The sequence below is a fragment of the Garra rufa genome, chromosome 8, assembly GCF_049309525.1.
Source record: "Garra rufa chromosome 8, GarRuf1.0, whole genome shotgun sequence".
NCBI lineage: Eukaryota > Metazoa > Chordata > Actinopteri > Cypriniformes > Cyprinidae > Garra > Garra rufa.
The window spans coordinates 5,799,877-5,817,628 of record NC_133368.1 but is presented as its reverse complement, the minus strand read 5'-3'; the positions used below and the strand labels follow the sequence as shown (position 1 = coordinate 5,817,628).

At 33.9% G+C, this 17,752-nt stretch overlaps 1 protein-coding gene across 1 annotated transcript in view; it reads right to left on the bottom strand.

Moving 5' to 3' along the window:
- Positions 1–474: 474 nt before the first annotated feature.
- Positions 475–17,752, bottom strand: part of als2a (alsin Rho guanine nucleotide exchange factor ALS2 a) — a 31,925-nt gene continuing 14,647 nt past the window's right edge. The window contains exons 15-33 of the mRNA XM_073845844.1: positions 16,456–16,526; positions 16,204–16,270; positions 15,922–16,121; positions 15,738–15,803; positions 14,760–14,858; positions 13,668–13,835; positions 13,482–13,593; positions 12,777–12,854; positions 12,534–12,661; positions 12,295–12,459; positions 12,043–12,160; positions 10,651–10,808; positions 10,249–10,365; positions 9,554–9,730; positions 7,971–8,016; positions 7,817–7,878; positions 7,575–7,724; positions 7,366–7,462; positions 475–3,559 (exon numbers count right to left, since the gene is read on the bottom strand). Coding sequence (XP_073701945.1) covers positions 3,521–3,559; positions 7,366–7,462; positions 7,575–7,724; positions 7,817–7,878; positions 7,971–8,016; positions 9,554–9,730; positions 10,249–10,365; positions 10,651–10,808; positions 12,043–12,160; positions 12,295–12,459; positions 12,534–12,661; positions 12,777–12,854; positions 13,482–13,593; positions 13,668–13,835; positions 14,760–14,858; positions 15,738–15,803; positions 15,922–16,121; positions 16,204–16,270; positions 16,456–16,526 — 2,118 coding nt within the window. The 3' untranslated portion in view covers positions 475–3,520. The remainder of the gene's footprint in view (positions 3,560–7,365; positions 7,463–7,574; positions 7,725–7,816; positions 7,879–7,970; positions 8,017–9,553; positions 9,731–10,248; positions 10,366–10,650; positions 10,809–12,042; positions 12,161–12,294; positions 12,460–12,533; positions 12,662–12,776; positions 12,855–13,481; positions 13,594–13,667; positions 13,836–14,759; positions 14,859–15,737; positions 15,804–15,921; positions 16,122–16,203; positions 16,271–16,455; positions 16,527–17,752) is intronic.

Sequence of the window (17,752 nt, the reverse complement as noted above, 5' to 3'; positions counted from 1 at the left end):
TGGATGAAAGGAAAATAAATTTTCATTTTTGGGTGATCTATTCCTTTAACTGCAGTAATCAGGGTTGCCAGTATTTCACGACAAAACCTGCCCAACTGGTACTCAAAACTAGCCCAATCACATTAAATGGGGTAAAATACATGGTTTTGGCAGGGTTGTCCTGTAAAATTCACATTCCAGTGGTTATTAATACCACCTTATTGGGGTCACTTCAACCTGTGGACATGAAGAACAACCCGCAGAAACAGTGTTAAAGTAGACCAATTCCACAGGAAAACCGAGGACTTGGCCACCCTGGCAAAAATTTCAGAGCTAAAATCCAGGCATCACATTGCTTATTGTCACAGATGTTACTTTACAAGTGTTAGCGTCTTAAATTGAGCCTTATCAACTCGTTCTATTATCTATATCATTATCAGTTCATAACTATATAAGCGAGGTGACAGAGAGGAAAACCACAAAATAAGGTTTATCTCTGAGTTATGCAAATGTTTATTAAAAATGGTAAAAGTAGTCTGCCAGAAAATAGTTTAAAAACATTCATTCCTTTTTGCAAATGACTTCAATTGTACATCATGTGGTCAAACTGTGTTGTACAATTCCTTTTTAAGGTGACAGTAACATTTAGATTAACAATGACAGCAATTTATCAAAACCAGTAACCTTCTGAAAAAAAATTATTATAAAATAAAATCCAAATATTGCAAAAGCGATTAATCAGACTATATTTAGCTAATTTGCAAATAATGTCACCAGCTAATAATTGGCTGGTATTCAACATTCAAGATTTTTGAGAATTTTGAGCAAATTATTCCGTAAAGTTAACGTTTAATTTGATTTCTTATTAGTAAGTCATATACTGTATATCAATGTTGAGCCATTCTGCTCTCTAGATTTTGGCAATCAGTCATTAAAAACCAACATCATCCAACCAGATCTCACAAGACTGTGTGACATATCAGCAAAACTCTTTCAGTGCATGTTTAAATGTACAAAAGATGCATTTAGAGAAACACACACACACACACACACACACACACACACACACACACACACACACACACACACAAAGTACTTTTTTACAAGCTCTTGATCAGTTTGATATAAGTGAAATAAGTTCATTCGCATTCGTGAAACAAGCAAAATCTGAAAGCGATTTGCCAGTGCAAAATACTACACGCTGAGGTCTTTAAGGGCCCTGCCATTTAAATTATTCCCTTATTGCATAGTGTTTAAGGCCACATTTTCAGTCAATGGCAAAAATGCATAAAAATATATGTTTAGTCTTCAGTGTATTAGTTCTAAAAATATCTTAAATTCCCTTATAGTACATTTTGATAAGACTAAATAATATAATAACAACTAAATCAAATTTCATACAGTGAAACGCTTCATGTGAATGTGCTGTCATGCTGAAATGGAAACAACTTCACTCAGAATATACATGGTTTTTCAAAGCTACACAGATACAGGTACATTTTAAAATACATTGCAATATATTATCTGATTTCAGTTAGGAACTACATTATTTGTTCATCATTGCAAGTCACCTTTACATCTAGGGGCTTCAATAACACCATTACATCACAAATCTCTTGCAGTTTATAAAACCTACATTGCAAGACTTCAAATGTATTTGAAAACCTTGCAATTCCATGTAATGTGCAAAATGACAGCAAAACCAGTAACCCAACAAAAAGCTATGCATTACTAGGGATACAGCTATAGGATTTTTGAGTATTACAAGCTAAAATGAGAAATACTATAAACATTTTTTCAGTAGGGTGACAGTAACTGCTTTCAAAGCTTTTGCAGTAACGTGCAGTAATATTTTCTAAAAACTAATGCCACTGCTTTACAACAGTGCAAATCAATCCAATAATAACACACATTCTCCTTTAGAAAGTTCCTCTTAAGTAGTTCATTTGTGAATTTCCTAAAGCCAGTGATAATGAAAAAAGTTCATTCAGAAGGGTCATTTATTTACTCTACACTACCATTCAAAAGTTTGGGATCAGTAAGATGTTTTGAAAGAAATTAAAACTTTTTTTTTAAGCGAGAATGCATTAAATTGATTAAAAGTGACAATAAAAAAAACAGTATGCACAAAAGATTTATATTTGTAAATAAATGATTCTTTTAAACTTTTTATTCATCAAAAATCTGGAAAAAAATTAAGTATCAGCATTAAGCAGCACAGATAATAAGAAATTTTTCTTAAGCAGTAAATCAGCATATTAGAATTTATGATGGATAGAATGATTTCTGAAGGATTATGTGACACTGAAGTCTGGAGTAATAACTGCTGAAAATTCAGTTTTGCATCACAAATAAATTACATAACAGAAAACTGTTAACTTTAAATAATATTAAATTTAAATAACATTAGGTCCCACTTTACATTAGGCGGCCTTAACTACTATCATTTGGAACAATGTACTTATTGTGTACATACATGTTTTTACATTTTACATTTTTTAAAACCTATATGTAATTACATTTGTAATTAATTTCTGTAATTACCACTGTTGACCCATCCCTTACACCCTAACCCACCCCTAAACCTACCCATACCACCAAACCTGTCCCTAACCTTACCCTTATCCCACCTTAATAGAAGCAAAAGTGGCTTGCAATGCAATATGACCACATTAAGTACATTGTACTTATTTTTTAATGTAAGTACATAATAGTTAAGGCCACCTAATATAAAGTGTGACCTAATATGACTATTTTTACTGTAATTTTATTAAATACATGCTGCCTTGGTAAGCACAATGGACTTCTTGCAAAAACATTACAAGAAAAAAAAACTTACTGACCCCAAATGTTTCAACAGTAGTTCATGTAAGGGTTTTCTATAGCTAAATATAGAAATACTTCTGTTTATCACTGTTGCTTATATAAATAAGGGTGGTTTTAGTTTATTAGTTCTATATAGGGTAAATGTATTTGTTCACGTTGAGGTCATTCATTCAAAAACCCTCATTGTTTTTCTGTGCCATATAAGCACTGCTCTAATATAGTTACAGTTTCATCTGATAACATTAAAATCAGAACATTTTCATCAATAGTTTGAGTATCAGTACATAAGCCAGAGACAGACTGATACAGAATATTACATATAGTAATGAGTGTCAGTTATTACCAAAAATGCATGTTATAACCTTGGTGACACATGCTGAGTGCTTATTCTGCTATCTTTTTTGCCATAAAACAGAAAAAGTCTCTTTTCTGTCCAGGTAACATGTGTGTTGAAATGTAAATGTTTCTTGATGGGGTAACCACTGTCAGTCAAATGGTCAATGTGAGAGTCTCAAAACTTATAAAAATTGAAGTAATCACTGTAAAACAGTGCTTAGGGAAGAAGAGTGGACACTGAGCTTATTTTTGAGACCTGAAGTAAAAGACCACATCTTGATTTGACCTGTAATCCGTGTCTATTTAAATGGCACCTACTTCGTAAGACTGTGCGCAAATTGGCAAGGCTGTGGCCGCACCGCTTACAAACCAACCCTTCCTATGTCGTCTTCTCAAGCTGAATCTGGTTGTAGCAGGCCTAAGGGCAGAGATAAACAGACAGAAAGAAAGAGATTAAAGTAAAGCATGGAAGAGAATGAAAGGGGACCAGTGATTGTGCATGATGAGATTATCATCTTTTCAGACTTTAGCTTGCCAAATAAAACTTTTGCTTCATAAAATCAGCCCTCAATGTAAAAAGAGGTCATATCATACATTTATTATTCAGTTATTCAAGCTTAATCCCTAACAAAAAAGGTAAAACTGTTTTTCTAATGACATACCTATATGATTTTACAAGTAATAATGTTACTTATCTATGGAAGCCCGTTTCTGCCACTGAATAAAAAAAAAAAATAAAATAAATATTGCGACTTTTTTCTCAGAATTGCGAGATAAAAACTCGCAATTCTGACTTTTCAGAATTGTGAGTTATAAAGTCAGAATTGTGAGATATAAAGTCAGAATTGTGAGATATAGTCAGAATTGTGAGATAAAGTCGAAATTGCGAGTTATAAAGTCAGAATTGCGAGTTATAAAGTCAGAATTGCGAGTTATAAAGTCAGAATTGTGAGATATAAAGTCAGAATTGCGAGATATAAAGTCAGAATTGCGAGTTATAAAGTCGAAATTGCGAGTTATAAAGTCAGAATTGCGAGATATAAAGTCAGAATTGCGAGATATAAAGTCAGAATTGTGAGTTATAAAGTCAGAATTGTGAGATATAAAGTCAGAATTGTGAGATATAGTCAGAATTGTGAGATAAAGTCGAAATTGCGAGTTATAAAGTCAGAATTGCGAGTTATAAAGTCAGAATTGCGAGTTATAAAGTCAGAATTGCGAGATATAAAGTCAGAATTGTGAGATATAAAGTCAGAATTGTGAGTTATAAAGTCAGAATTGTGAGATATAAAGTCAGAATTGCGAGTTATAAAGTCAGAATTGCGAGTTATAAAGTCAGAATTGCGAGTTATAAAGTCGAAATTGCGAGTTATAAAGTCAGAATTGCGAGTTATAAAGTCAGAATTGCGAGTTATAAAGTCAGAATTGCGAGTTATAAAGTCGAAATTGCGAGTTATAAAGTCAGAATTGCGAGTTATAAAGTCAGAATTGCGAGTTATAAAGTCAGAATTGTGAGATATAAAGTCAGAATTGTGAGATATAAAGTCAGAATTGTGAGATATAAAGTCAGAATTGCGAGATATAAAGTCAGAATTGCGAGATATAAAGTCAGAATTGTGAGATATAAAGTCAGAATTGCGAGATATAAAGTCAGAATTGCGAGATATAAAGTCAGAATTGCGAGTTATAAAGTCAGAATTGCGAGTTATAAAGTCAGAATTGCGAGTTATAAAGTCAGAATTGCGAGATATAAAGTCAGAATTGCGAGATATAAAGTCAGAATTGTGAGATATAAAGTCAGAATTGCGAGATATAAAGTCAGAATTGCGAGATATAAAGTCAGAATTGCGAGATATAAAGTCAGAATTGCGAGATATAAAGTCAGAATTGTGAGATATAGTCAGAATTGTGAGATATAAAGTCAGAATTGCGAGATATAGTCAGAATTGTGAGATATAAAGTCAGAATTGTGAGATATAAAGTCAGAATTGTGAGATATAAAGTCAGAATTGTGAGATATAAAGTCAGAATTGTGAGATATAAAGTCAGAATTGTGAGATATAAAGTCAGAATTGTGAGATATAAAGTCAGAATTGTGAGATATAAAGTCAGAATTGTGAGATATAGTCAGAATTGTGAGATATAAAGTCAGAATTGCGAGATATAAAGTCAGAATTGCGAGATATAAAGTCAGAATTGTGAGATATAAAGTCAGAATTGTGAGATATAAAGTCAGAATTGTGAGATATAAAGTCAGAATTGCGAGATATAAAGTCAGAATTGCGAGATATAAAGTCAGAATTGCGAGATATAAAGTCAGAATTGTGAGATATAAAGTCAGAATTGTGAGATATAAAGTCAGAATTGTGAGATATAAAGTCAGAATTGTGAGATATAAAGTCAGAATTGTGAGATATAAAGTCAGAATTGCGAGTTATAAAGTCAGAATTGTGAGATATAAAGTCAGAATTGTGAGATATAAAGTCAGAATTGTGAGATATAAAGTCAGAATTGCGAGATATAAAGTCAGAATTGTGAGATATAAAGTCAGAATTGTGAGATATAAAGTCAGAATTGCGAGATATAAAGTCAGAATTGCGAGATATAAAGTCAGAATTGTGAGATATAAAGTCAGAATTGTGAGATATAAAGTCAGAATTGTGAGATATAAAGTCAGAATTGTGAGATATAAAGTCAGAATTGCGAGATATAAAGTCAGAATTGCGAGATATAAAGTCAGAATTGTGAGATATAAAGTCAGAATTGTGAGATATAAAGTCAGAATTGTGAGATATAAAGTCAGAATTGTGAGATATAAAGTCAGAATTGCGAGTTATAAAGTCAGAATTGTGAGAATTCAAACTTTTGTGAGTTTATATCTCGCAATTCTGACTTTTGTTTCTGTTCATTTGTGACACTTTCTGGCAAAGCACAATAGGAAACGAGATCTTGTCTTGTTAAAACCACATATTATGTCATAAAAACTATATGATTTCCCGTTATAGAAAATATATGATTACATGTGAGCGAGCTAGACGATTGTCCGCGCTGCCTTCGCCACGGTCCTGACATAAAGGAGGATCTGCACGCTGCTGAAGTTATAGAAATACACTGTTTTAAGTATTTTAATGTAATGGTTTCAATTGTAGCAGCATGTTTAGTAGGATTAATCTGTCTCCAATAACTGCACTCAGATCCAGAGGATATGACTAACAGCAAATCCAAATACTAACCGAAAGAAAAAAAGAGAAATGACACGAAATGAAACTATTTGATTGTATTATGATGATGATTATGATGATTTCGTTCTGTTTTAAAAATGGGGGAAAAATAAGCCAGAATTTTCGTAATTCTTGTTCATTTTTCGTCTTTACTGTCTGTACCATCATGCACCATACAGCACACCCTGTATTTTTACAAAAGCATTTTGTAACGTTGTGTTGTTATTGTGGAAGTACATAAAATAAAGAAGACATTTATATCTATCACAGGGATCGCGCCAGCGCCACCCACCCGAGAAGTGCAGTGTTGCGCTTTATATGAAATGTATATTTGCAAGAAATATAGCCAACCATTTTGAAGAAACGTTGTTGTGACTAATTTGCAGAGTGGTACATCAGACGAACATTTATTCTGCATGATGGTACAGACAGTAAAGACGAAAAATGAACAAAAAATTTTTTTTTCCCATTTTTAAAACAGAACGAAATCATCATAATCATCATCATCATAATACAATCAAATCGTTTCATGCTGCTACAATTGAAACAATTACATTAAAATACTTAAAACAGTGTATTTCTATAACTTCAGCAGTGTGCAGATCCTCCTTTATGTCAGGACCGTGGCGAAGGCAACGCGGACAATCGCCTAGCTCGCTCACATGTAATCATATATTTCCTATAACGGGAAATCATATCGTTTTTATGACATAATATGTCGTTTTAACAAGACAAGACCTCGTTTCCTGTTGTGCTTTGCCAGAAAGTGTCACAAATGAACAGAAAAAAAGTCAGAATTGCGAGAATTCTGACTTTTTTTCTCGCAATTGCGAGTTTATATCTCGCAATTCTGAATTTATATCTCGCAATTGCGACTTTTTTTATCTCGCAATTCTGAGAAAAAAAGTCGCAATATTTGTATTTTTTTTAAATTCAGTGGCGGAAACGGGCTTCCATACTTATCCCTGAATTTGTGTGAAAAAAAAAAAGATTTCATTCTCACTTTGAGAGTTGTCAGCATAAATCCAAGCTGTCCCAGCTGTAGACTGCTGTCTGTAAGGTCCTCTATCAGACTCACTTCAGAGCCCAGGTTTCTGATCCTACACATTCACAAACAACAGGTTCTTTACGTGGGCAGACAAACAGCACATGCATTTATGTTTCAGCTGATTTTGACGTGAGGTATATGCAGTGAAAGCTTTATAAAAGTACCGTGCACGGAGCACCACATAGAGAAAGATTGGAAAGAGGTCATCCATGCACCACAGGAAATCTTGCCCAAGCAGAGCCTGCACGTCCTGGGTGACCTCTTCAAAGGTCAGCTGTATCACCTGCAACTTGTCTGAGGGAGTGAATGCTGTGCTGTACAGGCAAAGAGATAATAAAAAGAAGATTGCTATCGAAGTCTTCCTATTGTTGTTTTCTGCCTTTGTTATACACAAGACTGTCTTTACCTGATTTGTTGCAGGGTTTCAACAGCAGTGGCAAAGCAGGCATCTTTAGTACTTGGCAAGACCTGTCCATTAAATATAATTGAACCAATGAAGTAATATATTTTACCAGCTGTGTCTTCACTGATTATTTCTTAGAAATGACAGAAAGCTTTACCTGCTTTTTCTCTCCCAATACAGAGATAGTGACTGGACAGAACTTCCTGGAAAACAAAAAAGACATTCTAAACTGTAAAAGCCACTGTCCTTCCTGGCCTGAGGCTATTCCTGTATATACAGGGGACACAAAATATTTGCATACTTATGCAATGAAATGTTTATATGCCCAAATATAGCAAAAAAAAAAAAAAAGCAATTTAATTTTTATTATATATTAAATATGAAATGTATCAAATATAATATTGCCTTTTGCATGCATCATGCCTTATAATGTATAATGTCTTATATCTTCACATTTTTCAAATTAAATGTCTTATAACCACCTCATAATATCTTATGGCTATTTAGAGAAGATCAAGCCTTTGTTACTATACTAAAAGCAGACAATGAACACTTTTAAATGATTATGACCACGTTATAAAGACTTTTGGATTACAAAACTTTGTCAAGATAAGGGATTCACAATACATTACAAATATGGGAACTGTACTTCATTAAACGTTAAGTTGATATAATGTAGTGTTTATTATGTGCTATAAATCATTATATGCTTTAATGATGTACTAAAGTTTTTTTTTTTTGATTATGAGATGATACAAGTTTTTTCTTTAATAAGGCACTTTGCATGCAGTATAATGAAGTAAGATTATTCTTATAAATGCCCATGCATTATAAATACAGTCTTCACTGAAAGTGCTGACTGACTACTGTGAATTGTGAAAGTGAATTGACTAGTGAGGCATTTTTGCAACGCCTTCTAATTAAAGGATTAGTTCACTTCCAGAATAAAAAAATCCTGACAATTTACTCACCCTCATATCATCCAAGATGTTTATGAAATTTTTCTCCATATAATGGACTCCAATGGTGACCAATATGTTGAAGGTCCAAATTGCATTTTCAATGCAGCTTCAAGGGGCTCTACAGGATCCCAGCCGAGGAATAAGGGTCTTATCTAGTGAAACGATTGGGATTTTCTTTAAAAAATATATATAATTTTTAACCACAAATGGTTATCTTGCAGTAGCTGCGAGAAGCACGTTCACAACTTCATGCATTATGCATGCATCATACGACTGATCGCTTCGCTAGACATGACCCTTATTCCTCGGCTGGGATCATGTAAAGCTCGTTGAAGCTGCACTGAAACTGCAATTTTTACATTCGACCCACTGATCCCCATTGAAGTCCACTATATAGGGAAAACAATTCTCAAATGTTTTCCTCAAAAACCTTCACAACTAAAGAAAAAAAGACATGAACATCTTGGATGACATATAGGGCTGAGTGAATTATCAAGAAATTTTTATTCTGGAAGTGAACTAATCGTTTAAATTACTAAGGACATGATATTTTGGTGTCCAAATAAAATTTGTCTTAATTTTAAACAATATACCCATAGTTTCACAATACTTTCATGACATGTTCAGTTTGAAAAGTGTGCTTGTGCTATTTGTTTAAAATAAATGCCAGTTGGTTTGATATTAACTTACAGTAAGTGTCCAAATACTTTTTAGGGTCAGTATAATTGTATCATAAACATTGAATATTTCATATGGTACTGTTACTTTTGTCACTTACTCTTGTACTCCAAGAAACCCTAGAAGAGCAAGATCAGGCTGTTTGTTGAGTCTCAACACACAGTTCCAGTACACCTCCTCTTCTCGCTCTTTCTCTAGTGTGTAGAGAGTGAAGAGAGGAGGGTAAAGCCTTGGCAGCAACACCGGCAGGAGAAGACTTGAGCTGCTCACTATCCAGCTGCAGTACACACAACACAAGTCTGTTAAACATTCTCAAAGTAACTGTATCTACCTATTAGTATATCTATTTATTAGATTAAAAAAAAAAAATAGTAAAGAATTTAAAACATATTCAGCCAGGATCAATTAAAATGATCAAAAAAGACAGTAAAGACATGTATAATGTTACTAAAGATTTCTATTTCAAATAAATACTGTTCTTTTGAACTTTATTCATCAAATAAGGAAAAAATGGTCATGGTTTCATGGTTTAAACTATTTTCAACATTGATAATAATAAGAAATGTTTCTTGAGGAGCACATAAGCATATTAGAATGATTTCTGAATGATCATGTGACTCTGAAGACTGGAGTAATGATGCTGAAAATAAATTACATTGTAAATGTATTTAAAATAGAGAACTACTTATATTAAAATCTACTAATAATTAAATATTGTACTGTTTTTCTGTGTATGACAGGTAAAAGATCGATCAGTTTAGTTAGTTTAGTTCAGTCCTAGTGTTGCTGTCTTACCCCTGCTGTGGAGTTTCTGAGTGTGTACTGCTGTTAAGAGAGTCTGTGCCCTCATCTGAGGAACTGGAGGAATCCAGAATAAAACCTCCATCCTCAGGGAGACCAGGAAACAGAAACCTACGCCAAATATTTATAACAAAAATATTTGAAAAAGAACAACAACCTAATAAGGAAAATTAAGTAATGTGCAGTGCTGTCTGAGACTGTAATGAAATGAACAGTATGCCTCAATATTACATTTAGCCGAGTTAATTAATTGATGAAGTTGTAATACTAAAAGAATTACAGAATCTTCACAACAAATAAAATGCTTCCTATGAGCTTTGCTCTGCTGGTTTTTAAAGCACTAGGGTTTCTGGTAACTCATATAGAGGCAATCACACAAAAGCCTGAATGTGTTACCTGACTATTTGGAAAATGCGTGTTAGGTACGACTGGATCTCCTCCACTGCCTGCTGTAAGAGGCGTCTATTGGAGCCCACACCAACATAGGTCATCCTGTACACAGTCACAAGGGTCTCCAGCAGCCAGCCCAGTGGGTGATGAAGGGTGTCACAAGCCTAAATAGAGTTATTACACCCCCACAAAAAGATATTAAAACATTTTAAAAAAGTATGAATGTACACTACTGTTCAAAAGCTTTGGGTGCCATGCCATTTATTAGATTTTATTAGACTTGTTCAAAAGTGACAATAAAGACATTTATAATGTTACAAAAGGTTAAAAAAAAAAAAAAAAATTCTCCTGAACTTGTTCATTTTTGAAAAAAAAAAAAACATTGCAGTTTTCACAAAAATATTAAGCAGCACAACTGTTTTTGATATTGATAATAATAGGAGATACTTATTGAGCAGCAAATCAGCATATTAGAATGATTTCTGAAGGATCATGCCTGACTGGAGTAAAGGCTGCTGAAAATTCAGTTTTGCATCACAGGAACAAATTACATTTTAAAATGTAATAATAATAAAAAATTATTTTACTTGCAACATTTCAAAGTATTACTGTTTTTACTTGGTGAGTATAAGAGACCTGCTGTATAGTAGCCCATTTCCGTCACTGAATAAAACATTTTACTTAGTTATTGTGATTTTTTATCTCACAATGACTTTTTTCTCAGATCTGTAAGATATAAACTCACAATTGTGAGTTAAAAAGTCAGAATTGAATGATATAAACTCAATTCTGACTTTTCTCTTAGAATTGCGTTAAAAAAAGACTGATATGTTCTCAGAATTTCGAGTTTATATCTTATATTTCTGATTTAAAAACTCGCAATTGCATGTTATAAAGTCAGAATTGCAAGACATAAACTTGCAATTCTGAGAAAAACACAGTTGTGAGTGTATTTCTTTCAATTCTAACTTTATAACTTGCAACTGCATTTACATTGCATTGCATTGCGTTTATCTCACACATTTATCTCTTTTTCAAAAAAGTCAGAATTGCAAGATGTACACCCCTAATTGGGAAAAAAAAAAGTCAGAATTGTGAGATTAAAAGTCACGATTAGCTTTTTTTTTTGTAAGCGGCTGTAATAAGCTTCCATAGAGACCTCTTTCAAAGACATTAAAAAAATCCTACCGACCCCAAACTTTTTAATGGTAGTATAATTGCATTATGTAAGAAATTACTAAATCAAATGGCATATATTTTAAAGAAAAACTGTACATATTTTACAACATTAAAACTAAGACAAAGACTATTTTATAGACTTTTTATGGTTGTCAAATCTTAGTGGATCATTGATATATGAAGTCTATTCAGGTGTTAATAAGCCTTTGAAAGTCTCACCTTTAGGAGATAACGACGGATGTTATTGTAGGAGTCTGCAGTAACAGGGCATACATATTGAGGAATCACTTCAAGACTCTCTAGCATCTTAGTCTGAGATCGGCTTAGCTCCTCTGAACTAAAGACAAATATACATCACTGATGATTTCTTCACTCTCTGTTCAGTTGTTTTTTGTGCATAAAGCATTTTGTATATTACAAGTCTAGTGTGATCATACCTTCACTTGTTCATTTTTGTGTGTGTGTACATACCGATATTTTTGTTGTCTGTGTCTGGCAGTGAGGGCGATAGCAATGTTCTCCCAGGCTTTCTCATGCACCCCTTCACCAGGAGTTTCACAGCCTAGTCGACTCCAGCACTCATCAAACACTGCCTTCCACTTTTCCTCTGCAGGCACCGCATGTTGCCCAGCCACACTACACATACATATTAAAAAATACTGTATAAATAAATATACACTAGGCCAAAGCATTATTCATGACATACTTACGGAATCGGTGTTTCTCTCCTCAAAGCTTCAAAGGGTTTTGTAAAAGTTCCAGCCACTCTCAGACCGGCTCCCCAGTGACCATCAAAGACCCCATCCAAAGAGTCACCATTAGGCATGAACAGAACGCCCTTCACATCCATAAAACCACAGGAGATTAAGATGCACAGAAGCATTCACATGCACAAATTACAAATATAGTTTCTACAGATTTACTGTCACAGAGTCACATAATTTCAAAGACACCTTTCCACAGAGAGTCCAGTCTTCTGAAAACTCGCCCTCAAAGACAGTGTCATCCTCACAGAGAAGAGTCCCATTGCCCTACATCAGACAAAAGACATAGTAAGTTTCTCAAATCAAAATCAAAAGTACACACTGTATCTAGTGCCGAACAGCTAAAGAAGTGTATATTTAAAGGGATAGTTCAGCCAAAAATGTAAATTCTGTCATTAATTACTCACCCTCATGTCTTTCCAAACCTGTAAGACCTTTGTATATTTTCAGAACACAAATTAAGGTATTTTTGATGAAATCCGAGAGCTTTCTGAGCTTTTTGACAAGTACTCTTGTTAATGGCGGAAGATGGTGACTTGAAGGAGAAGAATTGTTGAATAGTCTTTTTTTTTCTTTGCGCACAGAAAGTATTCTCGTAGCTTTGTAAAATTATGGTTGAACTACTGATATCACATGGAGTGTTTTAGCGATTTTCTTACTAACTTTCTGGTCCGGGGAACATTTCGGATACATTGCTTTCTATGGAGAGTCAGAAAGCTTTTAAATTTCATCAAAAATACCTTATTTTGTATTCCAAAAATGAACTTACAGGTTTGGAATCACATAAAGGTGAGTATTTAATGACAGAATTTAAATTTTTGGGTGAACCATTCCTTTTAATATAAGCAAATTACAGGCACTTCAATGTAGGCCTGTAAAAACATTTCAACTCACCATCATCTTGTTATTACAAAAGAATCCTTCATAATACAATCCAAACTGAGTGATAACGACTCCGTCTCCATGGCGCTGGTCATCGAGCCACATTCCCATGTATTTTTCTCCTCTGGGAGAAATAGAAGGAAATTAATAGCAGGAGGATATTTTAAATCTCAAATTCTGTGACTACAATGTACATACCTGCTAAAGTCATCGCACACCCCATAGCCTGTTCTCTTCCCTTGAACCCACTGGCCCACAAACACACTACTGGAGGAAGGAGAGGCCAACTTTCCACTCCTTAACATGCCATGACCATGACGCATGTTGTCCCTGAATGAGCCCTCGTATACCTCACCTGAAGCATACCTGCAAAGATACAACAGTCAGACCATGGGCAGGGAAGCCAGTTTCCTCCACCTTCAATTCTAACTTTCTTTCTCGCAATTGCAAGTTTAAATCTTGAAATTCTGACTCTCTTTCTCAGAATTGTGGGATATAAACTTAGTTATAAACTCATAATTCTGAGAAATAAAGTCAGAACTGTGAGATATAAACTCACATTTGCGAGAAAAATCTAATTTCTATCTCATTTTATATCTTCATTTCTCAGATGCAAGTTTATATCTCACAATTCTGATTATTTCTCGTGATTGAGTTTATATCACACAATTCTAAGAAAAAAGTCAGAATTACGAGTTTAGATCATGCAATTCTGAGAAAAAAGTTGAGAATTGCGTTTTATATCTCACTTCTGTTTCAATTTCAGTTTATATCTCGCAATTCTGACTTTATTTCTCATGATTGTGAGTTTATAAAATGCAATTCTAATAAAAAAGTCAGAATTTTGAGTATATCTCGCAATTCAGATTTTATAACTTGCTATTGCGAATTTATATCACAATTCTAAGAAAAAAAAACTCAGAATTGCATTTTATATCGAATTTCTTTTTCAATTTCAGTTTATATCTCGCAATTCTGACTTCATTACTTGTAGTTGTGTTAAAAAATGCAACTCTAAGAGACAAAAAGTCAGAATTGTTTACATCTTGCTATTCTGATTTTATAAATTGCAATTGAACGTTTATATCATGCAATTCTGAGAGAAAAAAGGCAGAATTGTGAGTTTGTATCACGCAGTTCTGAGAAAAAAAAGTTAGAATTGTGAGATAAAAAAACTGCAATAACCTTTTTTTATTTTATTCAGTTGCAGAAACAGGCTTCCATTAAAAAGGTACTAGGTTCTATTAGGTCCAAAGAGCTTTTTAATACACACAATTGCATAATTATTACCAAAATGTGCCAAAGCCATGTATTTTCCCCTCTTTCCAGTGACCTTGGTAACGCTCAAACTTGTTGAGGGTCGTGTTGGGCATCATAAAATCTCCAAATCTACAAAGAAAAGAGAAATGGTGAGTATAAAACACATTTAGAGTACATTTGGGGTTGGTAAGATTTGTAATGCTTTTGAAAGAAGTCTATTATGCTCACCAAGGCTGCATTTATTTTATCAAAATACAGTGAACACAGTCATTGTGTAAAATATTGGTACAATTTAAAACAACAATTTTCTATAATTAGAATTTGAAAAATATTTATTTTTTAAATGAATAAATATTTAAAATTGATTCCTGAGATGTCAAGGCTACATTTTCAGCTGTCATTACTCTAGTACTCACTGTTACATGGTCATTCTAATGTGCTGATTTGGTGCGCAATATACTTTTTTATTATTATCAATGTTAAAAAGAGTTGTGCTGCTTAATATTTTTGTAAGAACTGTAATATGCACATGTTTTATTTCAGGATACATACAGGATACAAAGAACAGCATTTATTCAAGATAGATCTTTATCTGTCACAATTTAATTCATTCTTGCCTGGACCACACAACCAGTCATAAGGATAAATTGTTTAAATCTGGGGGTGTAAAAAATTCAAAATATTGAGAAAAATCACCTTTAAGGTTGTCCAAATGAAGCTCTTACTAATGCATATTACTAATCAAAAATTCAGTTATAAAAAATTTACGTTAGGAAATTTACCAAATATTTTCATGGAACATTATCTTTACTTAATATCCTAATGATTTTTGGCATTTTGGCAAGAAAAATCTGTCATTTTTAACCCATACAGTGCTATTGCTACAAACATACCACTGCTACTTATGGCTGTTCTTTGGTTAGGGTCACATTTCTTTAAAAAATGGTAGTGTATATAACAAAGAATCTGTAAGCACAAGTATGTTCATCTGAAACTTTGCATACTGACCCATCCTCCAACCCATTCTTGAACGTGCCACAGTAAACTGTCCCATCTGGCCACTTCAGAGTTCCTCTATTTAAAGAAAAGGACAACAGAAGGCACAGGTAAATGTGAACCACAGTTAACCCAACATGAGGAATTTTATTGTATGGAGTGTGAATAAAAACAGTAATTATGGGCATGCACTCACTTGCCGTGAGGTTTGCCTGACAGCCAGCGGCCCTCGTAAGTTGCATCTTTGAGTCTGCCCTCTTTGCTGAAAGTGTAGCTGGAAGTACGTGACACAGGAGGTTCACCATTCTGGCTGCTTCTAGACACACGTGTCCTCCCATTTAGGCCTAGAGCAAGCACATCCTCAATGGCCTGGTTAATGGCTCTCAGCCACTTCCCCTACCAGAAAGCCAGTGGGCGGCAGAATTAACACCAAGCAGAAAAACATCTCAACCAAACTCTGACTGCATCAGTGCATTACCTTTTCCAAAGGAGACACTGCCAGAACAACAAATGTGTCTTCAGGTGTGGTCAGCTTAAGGCCATGTCTAGTAACGACAGCCATACAGTAGGTTAAACTGGGGTTGATGAGTCCATACAGTAAATGCAAGACAATTCCAGACCATTTAATATTTAATATAATGTCATGTGCTAAACTAAACGACATTAAAATGTACTAACACTGCTGAATTGTTCAAATGAAAGATAGAAGATGTTACGATAAGTAACTTACTGGCCCACACTTTCATCTGAGATGGGCTCCACCCAGAGTGTAGCAAGTTGATAGACATAATGAGAGGAGAACTGTACAAACAGAAAATTTAAACAGTTACATATAAGAGAACCACTCCCTTATCTACAGTACATTAGTAATGGAAGAAAACTTAAGACTTTGCTCTGCTACTGCAGATTCAAGAAAACAACATTTAAACTGGAAATCTAATCTGTGAATAAAACAGGTTTGCCTGAAAGAAAAAAAACACATTAGCTATATTAACCACTGTCAGTTTCTTCAAGGAGCTTCACTCACCCATTCATACAAACACACACCCATGTACCTACATCAAAAATATGGCATGCTCTCTTGCACAAGGGAAACCACACCCAAAACCCAAATATTTTACTACAACTGAGGGAGAAGTCAACTGTTAAAATAATCCATTTCATTTTATGGAAATAAAAAGTATACAATAACATTATAATATGATGTGCTATGGCATGATATATGATAGCATGTGGGTGAAGTAATGCCCCTCTGAGGTGTGTGACCGGTTAGACATTTGTTATTATAAGCTTGTGCAGATAAAAGAGGAATTGAAACATATGTTATTGTCATTTTCAAACCACTGGCAAAACAGGCCAAGACGAAACAGACCAACCAAGCATGCAGAGAAAACATTACAGCAGAACATGCACAGTTCAAGTTACAAAAACCACAAAGCAATATAAGGCAATATGCCAGCATACCTGACAAACAAACCGTTTTTTATGATTCTCCACAGACATAAAAATTTTAACACTGTACAAAAAATGCTACATTTTCTATCCACTAACCCTAACCCTACCCCTAAAACTTACAGAAAATGTGCAATTTTACATATTTACCAAAAAAAAAAACAAAAAAAAACATTATTTAGTATGATTTTAATAACAATTTCCTCATGAACACCTTAGGTAACCACAACATCAAAAATGGCAGGTTCTACTGTGGAGACATTTGGTATACCACACACTTAACAATAACTGATATCATTTTAAAGTTTAAATTAATGGCACTTCAGTATTATAAGTTAAAACAGTCAAAAATAATGTCTTAACAATGTTGGCCTAACTATAATTTTTAAAGTCATTTCTAAGGCCACATGATTTCCGTGATGCAGAAAACGCAGATGGAATCGGGAAATCCAGTCAAAAAAAAAAAAAAAAAAAATGGAATTTACTGCAGAATGTCACAGAAGTTACCTCATTTTGGATGAATAAATCAAAAGTAGGTCAGCACACTTAAATCAATGTCTGTAATTATTGAGCCA